General features: G+C 34.6%; 1 protein-coding gene across 1 annotated transcript in view; it reads left to right on the forward strand.

The window, feature by feature from the left end:
* The window catches only part of LRP1B (LDL receptor related protein 1B), a 1,324,618-nt gene that overhangs the window by 914,247 nt on the left and 394,927 nt on the right, over positions 1–15,444 (forward strand). The window contains exons 34-37 of the mRNA XM_023752441.1: positions 2,680–2,806; positions 3,542–3,693; positions 3,991–4,115; positions 5,270–5,641. Coding sequence (XP_023608209.1) covers positions 2,680–2,806; positions 3,542–3,693; positions 3,991–4,115; positions 5,270–5,641 — 776 coding nt within the window. The remainder of the gene's footprint in view (positions 1–2,679; positions 2,807–3,541; positions 3,694–3,990; positions 4,116–5,269; positions 5,642–15,444) is intronic.

Genomic DNA, 15,444 nt, shown 5'->3' on the forward strand with positions numbered 1-15,444 from the left:
AATCTTCCCATGAGTCTCAAAAACCAGAGACAAGGAATTTCATTTCTTCCCATTGTCAAAGATCACACTTTGATATAAATACTCTGTTCATTAAAAATATCTCAAGTACATCTATGTAAATTACTATCGTAAATAAGTTTCTCCCTGCAGTTTTATATGCCTAGACTAGAGAGTGTTCTCTAAATTTGGTTTATAATCCCTAAAGGTTCTCAAAATCTTAATTCTATTCAACTCTTTACTTTCAAGTTCAGTGTATGGATCAAACAAATTATTTTTTGCCTAATATTTATAAAATGTTGCTTAATTTTGATAGGTGTACAATCCTTTAATTTTATTAAGTTGATTAATTATTTGTCCATAAAAATGATTCTTGCTGTCAGATTTGGCTTCATATATTATGATAGTTTATCAAATCACCACTCAAAATTTGAGTAAAATCTGTATTCAAGATAATTTTATTTTGAATAAATTTTATCCCTAATTTTATTGCCATTCGCCTAAGCCTTCCTCATGGATATAATGAATTTTAAATGAATAGGGACTAGTTGGGGGGTGGGAGGGAAAGAGAGAAACTTTTTCTCTAATACTAATAGCTTTTACATGTTTTGTTTCGTTTTAAGTATGAAGATCTTTGTTATACATTTTATTCCTAAAGAAGAATAGAATTTGATAAACGATTATTATACTGTGGTATTATATTTACATTTGGTGACACAACATATCATAGAGAGGACGTACAGTCCTGAGTTAGCAAAGCCGAGTGCAGTTCCTGGCGTGGACCCTTATCAGCACTGTGACTGTGGGCCATTCACATCCTGAGCTGCAACTTTTATAGCTCCCAGAATTAGGGTTAAATATGTTAATTAGATTAATCAACCTACTCAAAATAATATTTTATTATTTACTCATTTAGTTCATTTGAAAGCAGACTATTATTAAATAAAAAGTATGTAATACATATTCCTAGCCATTTTTGAACGTAATAGTATGTGATAGTAGATGGAAAGAATTAGATTGAATAAGTAATCATATGTCTATCTTGGCTTCCAAAATGCCTCCTTCCCAGTTTAACATCCGTTGTCATTTTAAAAGAATGACTGACTGTTCATTTTAAGAGCATTGTTATGCTAAAATTTATCCTCAGAATGTTAAGTGGAGCAGTACATTTTACTTCCCAGTTAAATAGTTATTTTAAATAATTTTAATGTAATAAGTCCCTCTTAAAGTTTTAAAAATCTTACCTTTAATACAAGTATAGATATTTTTGTGCTTGCTTCATGCCACAACTAACCAATAAAATATTAGTTATATTTCTGCTATAAAGGTTTTCCTTTCTGATTTGTAGACTTTATAAATATGAATTAAACTGTCTTCAAAATAATATACTTGGGATTTTAGCCACACCTCTTTTTTGTCTGGTTATGAAAGTCCAACACATTTATTTTATACAGAATTTTCAGGAAAAGAATCAACTTTTAAAATAAATTAAAACAATATGCTAAAGGGAATACATATATTTTCATATAGTTTGTGTCTTTTTTCATGGATTAATAATTACTGCATATAGTGGATATAAAATATGAATTAGACCTTTGATTTTTCTATATGCAATCTCATTTTCTTCTGTTGTATATGATCTATCATATATATGTATTCAAATATGCACAGAATACATCCCACTTTATCTGAATTAATAATTGCCATAGTTTTCTCAACTTTAATCAATGCTTTTATCTAGCAGTTGAATAAAAACTTCATTTGACATAATTTAGAATGGATGGATCTTATTTATATGAAAGCATGAATTTTTGTATTGTATTACAAATATTTTAGTTGTTGAATGAATGAGTAAAAGAAAGCATCGATTATGTGCCTTTTGTTTTCCTACAATTTACTTTTCAATGCTGTTTTATTACAGCATGCTCTAGATTTTCTTTCTGTATTTTATTTTCTTGCACATTCCTTCCACATTACATTTTATATTACAAAATTGCTAAAATAGGAATGTCTGCTTTTGTATAAATCAATATTTTAAGATGCTTAACAAGATAATTTTTAAAATTTGAACTAGGATAATTATATTTAGCAGTGGAAAAAATTGAAAGTCATGATATAATCACATATAATCATAAATTAAATATTTAATACCACTAATTTTCATTTTAAAAAATATTCTAGTTATCTACTGCTATAGGAATAGCAGTGAATAAACAAGAGAAAAGATCACTGTAGTCATTGAGCTGACAGTTTGGGGGGACAAAAATATTAATAAAAAATAGCACTACAGAAATACAAGTTTTAATTTGCCAGTCTCATTCATCTATGACATGAAGCAGATTACATGGTGCAATAATCAGAGAGAACACTGAAGGTTTCTTGAAGGAAATGATGTTTGAGATATAAAAAAACACACAAGGCAAGCTGGGTGCAAAAGAGAATTTCAGATAGGGAGTGGCATGTGCTGAAGGCATTTGTTAGGATTTGAATTCATCCACACATTCTATGAATGCTTAAATATTTTTTATAGTAAAAATATTTTATTGCAACCAAACACACATGTATATTGATTTCTAGGATGTATTATTTTTTATTTGTTAGTATGAATGTTACTGCTGTTATTAATAATATATCTTTTTTTGCTTATCTGCATATTACTATAAATCAACAATTTAATTTCAGCTACTTGTTCTGGACTGAATGGGGACAGATGCCGTGCATTGGGAAGGCTCGCTTAGATGGCTCGGAGAAGGTTGTCCTCGTAAGCATGGGAATCGCATGGCCTAATGGCATCTCCATTGACTATGAGGTCTGTGGAATTTTCTTTCTTAAATATTTAGAGTGCATTAACTGCCATCTTGATTAATCCTCTTTTAGCAGTCTCTTATTTTCTCAAAACAATCAAACAGAATACACCCCACTTTTTCTGAATTAATAATTGCCACATTTTTCTCAACTTTAATCAGTGCTTTTATCCAGCAGTTGAATAAAAACTTCAGTTGACATAATTTAGAAAGGATGGGTCTTATTTATATGAAAGCATGAATTTCTGCATTGTATTACACATATTATATTTGTTGAATGAATGAGTAAAAGAAAGCATTGACTATACACCTTGTATTTCCTACAGTCTACTTTTCAATGCTGTTTTATTACAGCATGCTCTAGAATAGATTTTTTTCTGTGTTTTATTTTCTCCCACATTACATATCACATTACAAATTTGCTAAAATAAGAAGGTCTGCTTTTGTATAAGTCAATATTTTAAGATGTTTCACAAGATAATTTTTAAAATTTGAATTAGAATTATTATATTTAGCAGTGGACAGAATGGAAAGTTATGATGTATTCACCTATACATCATAAATTAGATATTTAATACCACTAATTTTCATTTTTAAAAAGATTCTAGTTATCTACTGCCATAGGTATAACAGTGAGTAAACAAGAGTAAGGATCACTGTACTCATTGAGCTGACAGTCTTACTTCCTCAATAAAACAATCAAACACAGCTTGTAATGTTACTTTTCAATTGATCTTTAGGAAAATAAATTGTACTGGTGTGATGCCCGCACAGACAAAATAGAAAGAATCGACCTTGAGACTGGAGGGAATCGCGAGATGGTGCTGGCAGGGAGCAATGTGGATATGTTTTCAGTTGCCGTCTTTGGGGCTTACATCTACTGGTCTGACAGGTAATTTATTTTTTCATGAGCCTTTGAGACTCAGAATGTTATTTCAGTGCCCGTTAGTTGCTTTACCCTTGTAGGATTAGCCATCCCTTAGCAAGGTCGGGAAAGGATTTCACAAAACCTTGTAATTTCCGCAGGAAAGGCCGGCCACACTTCCTCTTCTAGGCTCACCCGTTTCAATGTCACAGATGAAGAGTTGATTTCTTTCCCTTTTGCTGGGATATCTGTTATCTTGAGCTTAAATAACTGACTTGGTTTGAATCAAAGAACGTTGATCATGTATGTTCATCTTCTCGTCAGAGCACATGCCAACGGGTCCATCAGGAGGGGCCACAAAAATGATGCTACAGAAACCATAACCATGAGAACGGGGCTTGGAGTCAACCTGAAGGAGGTTAAAATCTTTAACCGAGTAAGAGAGAAAGGTTAGCCTTCTCGTATAATAAATATACTTTATGCTATTTCTTTCTCTCATTTCTTTTTAACATTTATCAAACTTAGGTTAGGGATTAATTCATATTTGAGTCCAAAACCTCACAGCCCTTTTTTTTTGAGGGGGGGAGGTGGGGTGTCTTATTTCTTAATAAAATAAATGTATAATAGTTCATATATAGATATATTTGCTTAGGACAGTTTGTGTATATGGGCAGATTATATTCCTGGTATGATTTCAGTATAGTTTGGGCTAAGTAATACAGAAAAACTTGATACACATAGTCAATGAAAAAAATACAAAGCAAATTGGGATATTAGAGAGTAAAATGTTTGTTTTTATTATATTTTAATAAATAAAGTAATTATGGCTCCAGAAGTTTGCTGTTAGTGTGAAATATTTCCAAAGTCATCACTTCTTTAAAATGTATATTTTGAAACTGATATGACAGTGATTTGGATATTTTTTTAAAAATTACCTCCATTAAAATAATATTTGGTTTATGTTCATTAAAATAAATTGCATTTCATTTTCTTGATATTCAAAGAAAGATATAATACTTTTGAAGATGATGATGGATTCACAGAGAATTAGTCTGATGGAGAAATCTTAATAACATATTACATCTTCACTCAAAACTGGAGTAAAAAACTTATTCCCAATATTCTTAAGATGTTAGGCACATTGGAGCCATAAATTCCTTTGATACTTTATGTACTTTGTAGATACAGAGAATTGAGTAGTGCATGATTTTTTTTGTAAATTCACTTTATGTTTTTAGTGAATCTGCTACTTATGCCAAAGATTACAGTACATATAACTTATTATATTTTCAGTATTAAGTTTCAAAAAAGAGTTATACACGTAACTAGCAGATTAAGGGAAATTCTAAGTGCTTTTATTTGGATGGTGAGGGAAGTAGAAGAATGTGATCTTTGAAATAAGAAAATCAGGGTTTTTAAGATTGTGTGATTTAAAAACTCAGTACTTTATAGTATTTGGTTTTTGATGGCCATTTTAAAATTAAGAATAAATACAAAATATTCAATATTAATTTTTTAATATTTATATTAGGAAAATATATTTGGAAAACAAAAGAAAGATATAAATATGTGTGTGTCTGTGTTATCCCTTTTCAATCCTTAGGGACCAATGTTTGTGCCAAGGACAATGGTGGATGCCAGCAACTTTGTCTTTATAGAGGAAATTCCCGGAGAACTTGTGCTTGTGCCCATGGTTCTTTGGCAGAGGATGGAGTTACTTGCCGAAGGCATGAAGGCTATTTGCTGTATTCAGGGAGAACGATATTAAAAAGCATACATCTTTCTGATGAAGCCAATTTAAACTCACCAATAAGGCCATATGAGAACCCACATTATTTCAAGAATGTCATAGCCTTGGCTTTTGACTATAATCAACAAAGAAGAGGTACCAACCGAATTTTTTACAGTGATGCACACTTTGGAAATATACAGCTTATTAAAGATAACTGGGAAGACAGACAAGTCATTGTTGAAAGTAAGTACAAGAATTTATTTTAAAATACTTTGATGGAAATGAGTATCCTTTGGATCAGTAGAGAAATTAGAGTGGTAATTCCATGGAGGAATAACATTTTCCTAAAGTTTATATTCAAGAATTAATGCAACTAAATTATCCAACCCACCAAAAGTCAAAGAAATAATTAACTGCTAGCATGTACAGCAAGCATGTTAAACTCGAAGCCTGCAGGCTGCATGCCTCATTTATTTGGCCTGTATTAGCCTTTGAGTTTGACATGCTTGACAGCATATACATTATGATTATTTGCCTCTAATCATGGAACTTTCAATATATTCCCTCATAATATTTCTTATAAATACTAGTAAGTAGATTAAAATTCATGGAAAATGATTTTCAGTATAAATCTTACTAATTTTATTTCACTGGATAAAAGTATATCTTTAAGAATATCTTCTTTTTTAAAGAATATAGTCTTAATTATTTCAGTGAATTTGTTTTCTCAAATAAATCTTTTAATATATAGTATATATACATAAATGTACAGTCTTGATAAAAAATGTTATTAAAAGAAAGACTTTATTATTTAAAAATACTTTAAATCTTTATTCAAGCATAATATTGTGTAGATTATCCATTTATAATTTAGAGAAACCTTTTTCCTATCATCCAGCTTTTACAAGGACTATCTTCATATTCCTCATACAGCATCTCTCTTTTTTCTATCTTTATGTGATTTCTATATATTCCCCACTTTTCCACTTTCACTATACTGAGATCAATCACTTTTGTTACATTTTAAATATTAAATACTATACGTATTTATTATAAAGGCTTCAAGTTATATGGGCTTAAAAATGATCATTCTGCTTCTACATACAACATTGATTCAATTTATTTACTCATAATTGAAGATTGTTATGCCTCTAGAATTTATTATGCATGTGTGTGAGTGTTGTTGGTAGTTACAAAAAATAGAATGATCCTATATGCATTATTCGGTTGCTTTTTTCCCACCTATAATATATCTTGAAAAGCTTTCATTTCAGTACATAGGCTGCATCTTATTCTTTTGAAAGCCTGTTCCTAATTCTATACTAAGGATAAAGTAATTTACTTAACCATTTTCTTATTGATAAACATTTAGGCTGTTTCTGGTATCTCATCATTATTTACAATGGCACAGTAAACATTTGCATATATAAGTATGTGTATTCACATATATGATATTTTTAGCATAAAATCATAGGAATAATAGAATTGCAAAGTCAGTATTTATTTTATTATTTTATAGCTGATTGAATTTCTCTCAAAAAAGGACATATCATTTTATGTTTTCATCAATTATCTGTAAAAACCTATTTTCCTTACTTTTGCCAACAATGATTTTCTTTTTTTAATTTCTTTATTGATTAAGGTATTACATATGTGATTTTATAATTTTTATCTTATGACTAACAAATAAAAATGTCAACATATATTAATATACATTTACCTGCTAACATATGAGCTCCAGCATCTAATTCTATGTTTACTCATATAAAAATAGATATTTCAGATCAGACTTTGTACTGTACACCCCATGCTATATCTGCCACTGCTCAATTTGTTCTTTCAACATTTAATATCCTTCACAATCCATTTTGTTTGTTCAGATCCTATATAGCCTTTCCAAATGAGTTCAAGTATATACTTTATAAACATATTTACTATACAAATATACATTCTTGTTCTTTTATTCCCTAGGTTATTGATAATTTCACACCAATTTGTTTATTTTAGCACATACCATTTTGACGGTTTGTGTGTGCGTGTGTGTGTGAAAATACAACTATAGCAGTACTGGTCACAGAGTTCAGATGTATTTGATTCTTTGGGAATATCTATATGAAGTTTACATTATAATATGCTTTGGTCTTCCATTTTCCTAGACGTATGCAATTCAGAGTTGGAAGTGTTCACATTATATCCATAATATATTAATGAACTTATTCATTTGTTGTGCTCCAATTTTTATTTTGTCAGGCACCTGGAAGTAAAAATGAATATAAGTTCATAGACTTCAGAGGCCACAGTTTAAGAGGAAAGCTACAAATGAATAACATTGAAATTTAATAGAATTCACAAGATTCCAAAGGCCTAGAGAATATTTAAAAATCTTCCTGAGGAAGGGAGAGGAGTCCACTGAGCTGAGTTGAGGAAATTTAAAAGATCAATAGGTGTCTGTCAGTTGATTGGGTCAGGTGAAAAAGAGGCTAGAAAGAGGAATAATTCTAGACATGTGGTTTCCTGGGCATCCCCAATTCATGTTCAAGGAGTCTAACAGATCAAAACTGTCTCATAGTAATACTAGATATTTGCCTTTTGAAACTGTGTTGACATCTGCGCTGATGGTGCAGAAGTAATGGTGGATGAATTGCTAGTACCTTTGACTAATCAAAACAGTGGCACTGCTCTGCTGGTGTGGCTCAGTTAGTTGGAGAATCATCCTATGCACCAGAGGTCTCAGGTTAGATTCCTGGTCAGGGCCCATACCTGGGTTGCGGGTTCAATACCCGCTCAGGGCACGTGCAGAGGGAGGCCAATATCTCTCTCTCTCTCTAAGCTTGTCCTCAGGTGAGGATTCAAAACCAAATCAAAAAACAGTGGCACCAAACTGTATTAATAGCAATTGTAATTTTCACTGCCACTTAATAGTAGTAAAAAAAAAAGACAATTTCCCTTAACATTTTTGAAGAAAGAGTAAAAAATTAATTTTATTATATTCTGATACTTCAGTACACATCTTTTAAACACTCTGTGTAGTAAAATGCACATAATACACTTTTTATGCACCCTGAAGTATGGTATGCATTCATGGTTTCATTTACCTGAAGGAAACCCTGTATTTGTGTGATTATTTGAATTCCAGCTTCTTTTAAGGAATGTTATTTTTCACTTGAAAGAATGAGGAATAGACAAACTATAGTTATTCAAACCTAGGTGTGTGACAGACATTTTCTAGATAATTGGCACAATGAGTCTGTCACTACAAAGAAATATGTTACGGTGTTTGTTGCAAATATTAAAAATCAAGCTTTGAGGTAAAATTAAAACTGTGTAAGACTTGTATTCACTACAATAGACTTGATATCTTCCCAATATTTAAAGGCTTTTCTGATGAGAGGAGTGGTAACATGACTAATGTGAATTTTGGGGTATTGTATAATGTGATGTGTCATCATCTGACAGATATAAATAACTCAGAAAAATATTTTCCAAATAATATGATAAAATGATGCATGGGTAAATGATCCATTCAGAGTTCAAGATAAACCAATGAATGTTAATGTAATAGAACATAAGAAGTTCATCATGGTGTTTTCTGATACCACATTAAAGCTAACCTTCAAGTAATGACCACTTGTCATATGTTGGGTAGTATGAAATAATATCCCTTTTCAATTGCATGGCTGTGTGAAGCTGTATTTTCTTCACATAATGTCAACTAAAACACCACAGAAGATAGGATGAGGAAGTAGATGTGAGAATTAAGCTATCTTCTAGTAATCCAGACTTTAAACAGATTTATAAAATTGTAAGAAAATATTTTATTTTTATTTAAAAAATATAGCTACTTACTTAGATGTTATTTATATTAATATGCAAGTAATTCATTTTTGTATTTTAAAATAAATTAATTTACCTTAAAAACAAAATTGTTAGCTTAAATTTCTCATATAGTAAACTAGAGGCCCGGTGCATGAAATTCGTGCCCTCGGGGGGGGTCTCTCGGCCCAGCTGCACCCTCTCGTAGTCTGGAAGCCCACAGGGGATGTCCCACTAATGACATGGGGAGCATGCCTAAGTGTCAGTCGGACATCCTCCATGCTGCCGCAGAGGTGGGAGAGGCTCCCACCACTGATGCTGCACTCACCAGCCTTGAGAGCTCCTGCGTTGAGCATCTGCTCCCTGGTGGTCAGTGTGTATCATAGCAAATGGTTGTTCTGCTGTTCAGTCAATTTGCATATTAGCCTTTTATCATATAGGACTAGAGGCCCGGTGCACAAAAATTTGTGCACTCGGGGGGGGGGGGGGAAGGGGGGTCCCTCAGCCCGGCCTGTGCCCTCTCGCAGTCTGGGACCCCTCAGGGGATGACCACCTGCTGACTTAGGCCCGCTCCCCGGAGGATTGGGCCTAAGATGGCAATCAGACATCCCTCTGGCAGCCCGGCAGCCCTCGGGGGATGTCCACTTGCCAGCGGGAAGCAGGCCTAAACTGCAGTCAGACATCGTTAGTGCTGCTGAGGAGGCAGGAGAGGCTCCCACCACTACCGCTGTACTGGCAGCCATCAGCCTGGCTTGTGGCTGAGCAGAGCTCCTCCCATGTGAGAGCGCCCTGACCACCAGAGGGCAGCACCTGCATTGAGCGTCTGCCCCCTGGTGGTCAGTGTGTGTCATAGTGACCAGTAATTCCCAGTCTTTCTGCTGTTAGGGTCAGTTTGCATATTACCCTTTTACTATATAGGATAGAGGCCTGGTGCACAGGTGGGGGCCCTGAAAGGTGTCCCGGATCAGGGTGGGGTTCCCGCTTGGGTGCCTGGCCAGCCTGGATGAGGGGATGATGGCTGTTTGCAGCTGGTCACACCCCCTTCAGGGTGGGTGTCCCCACTGGTGTGCCTTCCCAGTCTGGGTGAGGGGCTGAGGGCCGTTTTCAGGCTGGCAGGCAACTGAAGCTCCCAGCCTCTCCTTTTTTTCTGTTTGTTTATTTTTTTGTTTTGTTTTGTTTTGTTTTTTTATTCTGGGATTTATTTACCTTCCATAGCTGTCACTTGAGCTGAGAGCCAGCTCCAGCTCTGAGGGCCGGCTCCAGCTCTGAGGCTGTGGCTGGCTGAAATCAGGTATCTGGGTTTGTTTAGCTTCTATAATTGAAACATTGTTGCCATCACTGCCACTCTAAGCTCTGAGGCCCGGCTAGCTGAAAGCAGGTATCTGGAGCTTGTTTAGCTTCTATAATTGCAACATTGTTTCTTAGAGTGCAGCTCAGAGGCCGGCAGTGGCCGGCGGGGAACGTTGGCTTCCTCCATCACTGGAGCAAGCAAGCCTCCTGTTCGCTTCAGCTGCCTGGCTGCTGGCCGCCATCTTGGTTGGCAGTTAATTTGCATATCGCCCTGATTAGCCAATGGGAAGGGTAGCGAAGTTACAGTTAATTACCATGTTTGTCTATTATTAGGTAGGATAGCTATAGAATTTACTATAGTAAATAACCTAACTCAAATATTCATCATATCTCTGGAGTCCTTGATAATTTTTAAGAGTGAAAAACACCTCAGATCAAAAAGATTGCAAACTGCTAGGTTAAGGGATTTTTTTTTATAAAGATTTGAAAAAGCACAAGGTAGACAAGGAGTCGCATATCATTTGGTATGATTAAAACATGGGTGTATATAGCATTAATTCGTGTTACATGAAGCTGGAGTCCTATGGAAGAATCCAATATCTAGAATTTGGTCTGCCAACATGAGCTTTATCTATATATATATAAAGAGGTAATAGGCTAATTGGTCCTAACGGTGTCCCAGTCACGACCCGTCAACAGGCTGCACGCACACAGGAGCTAGTGGGCGGGGACGGGGGCAGGGATTTCTGCCGCCAGCACAGGCTCAGGCAGGCCTGTCCAGCACTAACATCACGCTGCCTCTGAGGCATAGGCCGCTCCTGACAGAGGCACGTGTAGGCAGAAGCTGGTGGGCAGGCACTTCCGCCCCCAGTGGAGTGTGTGTAGGCCTGCTGAGCACTAACGTCACACTGCCTCAGAGGCGGAGGCTGCTCCCAACGAAGGCATGTGCAGGCCTGCTGCTCCACCGGGCCCAGAGTGGGGTGTCAGGATGGGGGAGCCCCCCCCCCCGGCAGATTTGCACACAGGCCCACAGCGCCACCTGGCCCAGATGGGGGGGCATCAGTACAGGGGCAGGGCCTCGGCAGAGAGCTGTCAGCACTCCTGTGCTGTGGTCTGAAGGCGCAGAGAGGAACAGAGAGCAGATAGGCAGTTAGGGGGTTTAGGCCAGGAGCCGAGAGCAGATAGGCAGTTTAGGGGGATCAGACAAGGAGGGGAGAGCACTTAGGGGGATCAGGCTGGCAGGCGAGAGGAGTTAGGCAGTTAGGGGGATCGGGTCAGGAGGGGAGAGCAGTTAAGGTCATCAGGCCGGCAGGGAGCAGTTAGGGGCATCAGGCAGGCAGGCAGGTGAGAGCTTAGGAGCCAGTGGTTCTGGATTGAGAGAGGGATCCCAGATTGGAGAGAGTGCAGGCCAGGCTGAGGGGGACCCCCCCATGCACGAATTTCATGCACCAGGACTCTAGTTGATATATAATTTACACACCATAAAATTCACCTGTTAAAAGTGTACAGTTCAATAGTAATATTGAATATTATTGAATATTATGTAATATTACATGATTAGTTCTTATTTTTTAACTTTATTTTTATTGTTGACACTATTACAGTTGTCCCCATCTCCCCCTTTGCCCACCTCCACCCATCTCCCATTCCCACTTCCCTTTGACTATCACCTCACTATTATCTGTATCCATGGGCTATGTATATATGTTCTTTAGCTAATCTCCTCACCTTCTTTCACGTGGTCCCCCACACTGACAGCTGTCATTCTGTTCCATGTATCCATGCTTCTGGTTCTATTTGTTCATCAGTTTATTTTATTCATTTGATCCACATATAAGTGAGATCATATGGTATTTTTTTTCTCTGACTGGCTTGTTTCACTGAGCATAATTAGCTTTTAAAATTAGGTAAATACGTATGTATGTTTGTATATGTAACATAAAATTTCCCATTTAACTATTTTTAATTGTACAATTCAGTGCCATTAATTACATTCACAATATTGTGCAACCATCACCATTGAGTAAGAAATCATTAAAATGGAAACAAATAAAAATCTTGGAAATGAAAAATATAACATTATAATAACAATTAAAAAGAAATCCCCATTGGTAGAATAAAGTTTATGCTGGAGTAGTGGGTGTGAAAATGAATAAATGGGATGTAAATTAATTAATGAGGAATTAATCCACAAATTAGAGAAAAATGGTAACAAAACAAACATGAGCGCAGTTGTGAAACTTGGAAGTAGTAGGTTCAATACGCTTATAGCTGGTAGATATTGACTAATGCCAGAAAGGGAAGAAAAGCAGCATTCAAAGAGATAATGATGGAGTTTACTAGAAATGAAGAAACAAATAGATGCTAAGATTGAAAATGCACTCTGAGTGCTAAGAAGATTAAGTCAGCTATCAAAGTAAAACTTCAGTTAAACATAAAAAAAGGGAAAGACTTAAGATGCTCCCAGAAGGACTAGAGAGATCAGATGGACAAATGGTTTTAAGCAAACTTCTCATCAGTAACATTGGTAATATTTACACACTTCTAAGAAAACATATAATTCTATAATTGACTAAACTCTATCCAAAATGAAGAGAAATAAAGATTGTTTTAGACATAAAAAGTCAGCAACAGTATATCTACATATTCTCACAAATAAAGACATGAAATAATTGCTTCAAACTTGACTGCAATCAGTTTGAAATAAATTTTGTATTTTACATTGTGACTCAGTATATGTTTCAGATTTACAAAGCAATATCTTTATGCTGTAGGACTTATTCTGATGTTATTTTTAGCCAACCTAAGCATAGTTGTTTTTTGTTTGTTTGTTTATTTTAACCAAACATTGTTTCAAATAAGCTCAATTGGTGTCCCTGCATTCAATAAACAATTAAGGTATATAATTAAATGAAGCTACTCTTGAACTAGGAAGAAAAACAGAGGATGCTGAAGACCTTAATGGAGAAAATTACAAAATGTTAGTGGACATAAAAATGACCTTAAATAAAGTAATAAAATAGTTTCATTATGAGAAAACTCCATTTCCACACCTATGGAAATTTGTCCCAAATTTTCTGTAAGTTTAATGCAATTCCAAATGCCAAAAGGACTTTTTCACAGAACTCCATACTAAAACTAAAACTTCATGCTGATACTAAAAGTCTCATGGAAGAGCACAATTCCAACAATGGCTAAGGCAGTTTTAAAGAAACCTACACTTGTAGTGTCTCCTTGACAAACACTTAACTTATTAAAAAGCTATAAAATTTAAAGCAATATGATATTACCAAAAGAATATTAGAACAGGGGGCTCAGAAGCAGATCCATATGTACATATATTGCAGGTGAATTTGTTATGCATTGCCACATTGCTAATTCAAATCAGTTAAATAATAATGAACTGCCTTTACCAGACTATGCTAGTACATTTTGTATGCAAGAGATAAAACAAAATTCTATCTCTAGCTCATACTATACTCAAAAGTAAGTTCTAAGTACATTGATTGTAAATATAACTTTTAACATCAAAGAAATTATAGAATATTTTTATAAACTCAGAATAGTAACATATTTTAAAAAGTAGACAAAAAATAATACAGTTGAAATTAAAAACATTTCTAACAGAAGATATAAAGGAATTTAAAAGCCAAAACAAATGAAGACTAACAGAAGATATTTGTATTTCCTAAAGTCAAAAAGAATGGCAATTAAATTTTAAAATATACCACTACAAAGACTAATAGAAGTATGGGTAAGTCATGATAAAATGCAATTCCCAGAAAACATATTTATATTAAAGTATATTAGTTCACAATTCATTGAAAATTTCCTAATCAAACAATGTGATGGTATTTTCTATTTATGAATTTCACAAATTTTTAAAAAGTTTGATAATGTGGAGAAACTGGAATGTTCATATACTTTTTTACAATTTTGTACGACCACTTTAGAGAGAGCCATTTTGCAATATTTTGAAATGTTGGAAAAGTACATATTCTTTCATCCAGCAATTCCCACTTTTGGAGTAAACTTAGGTATTTCTACCTTTAAAAAACACAAGGGTATATTTTATGACAGTTAAAAAAAAACAACTTAAAAAAACACACCAATGTGTTGTGTGCAGAGTGGGGCAAAAGTAGGTTTACATTTGTGAGTACCCAAAAAATTAATTATTGCATTACTTTTAACCTATTTTTGCCTCACTGTGTATATACACATAGTTTTTATCTCAAATACAGCTTGATTAAGACACCCTTACTTACTATAGCCAAGAAGTGGAAACAACCTAAGTGTACTTTGATGGATAAATGGATAAATATATTGTATTATTCAGTCATTTAATAAAGAATGAAATTTTGCCGTTTGTGACAACATGGTACCTAGAGGGCATTAGGGGAAGTAAAATAAGTCAAACAGAGAAAGACAAATACTATATATGGTATCTAAAAAAGGAAAAGAGAACTCTGTGCAGGCTTGGGTGACTGCCCCAGTAGATCATGACAGTAGATCTGATAAGAGTTCTGTTTGAAAAAAAAAAAAAAACACAACAAAAACTTCTGGATCGTGTCCATGTGGAAGAGAGCTAGGGCCAATGTTTATTATAAAACTTAAACTTCACTAAGAAATGTATGGAGGGATCTATAATTGTTATAGTTAGTGAGTCTGATTAAGAATGGAGAGAAGATAGAAAGGGGTCTGGGAAACTGAAGCATCTGTCATTGGATAGAGCAATTTATAGGGATGTTAGGTGGACTTTAGGGCAATAGTAATTCAGATATGAATTAATGTCCCAATATTGGATTACTGCCAAGTAAGTTCTCAGTAGGTGAGTGGGGGTGGGGATAACAAGATTACTATTCCCTGATCAGAGCCACTTCTGTATTAAATGTCAATTTAAAGTTAATTATATATACATGTTTTTGTTTTTTTTTTAAAATATA

Source organism: Myotis lucifugus, unplaced genomic scaffold, assembly GCF_000147115.1.
Source record: "Myotis lucifugus unplaced genomic scaffold, Myoluc2.0 scaffold_32, whole genome shotgun sequence".
Taxonomy (NCBI): Eukaryota; Metazoa; Chordata; class Mammalia; order Chiroptera; family Vespertilionidae; genus Myotis; species Myotis lucifugus.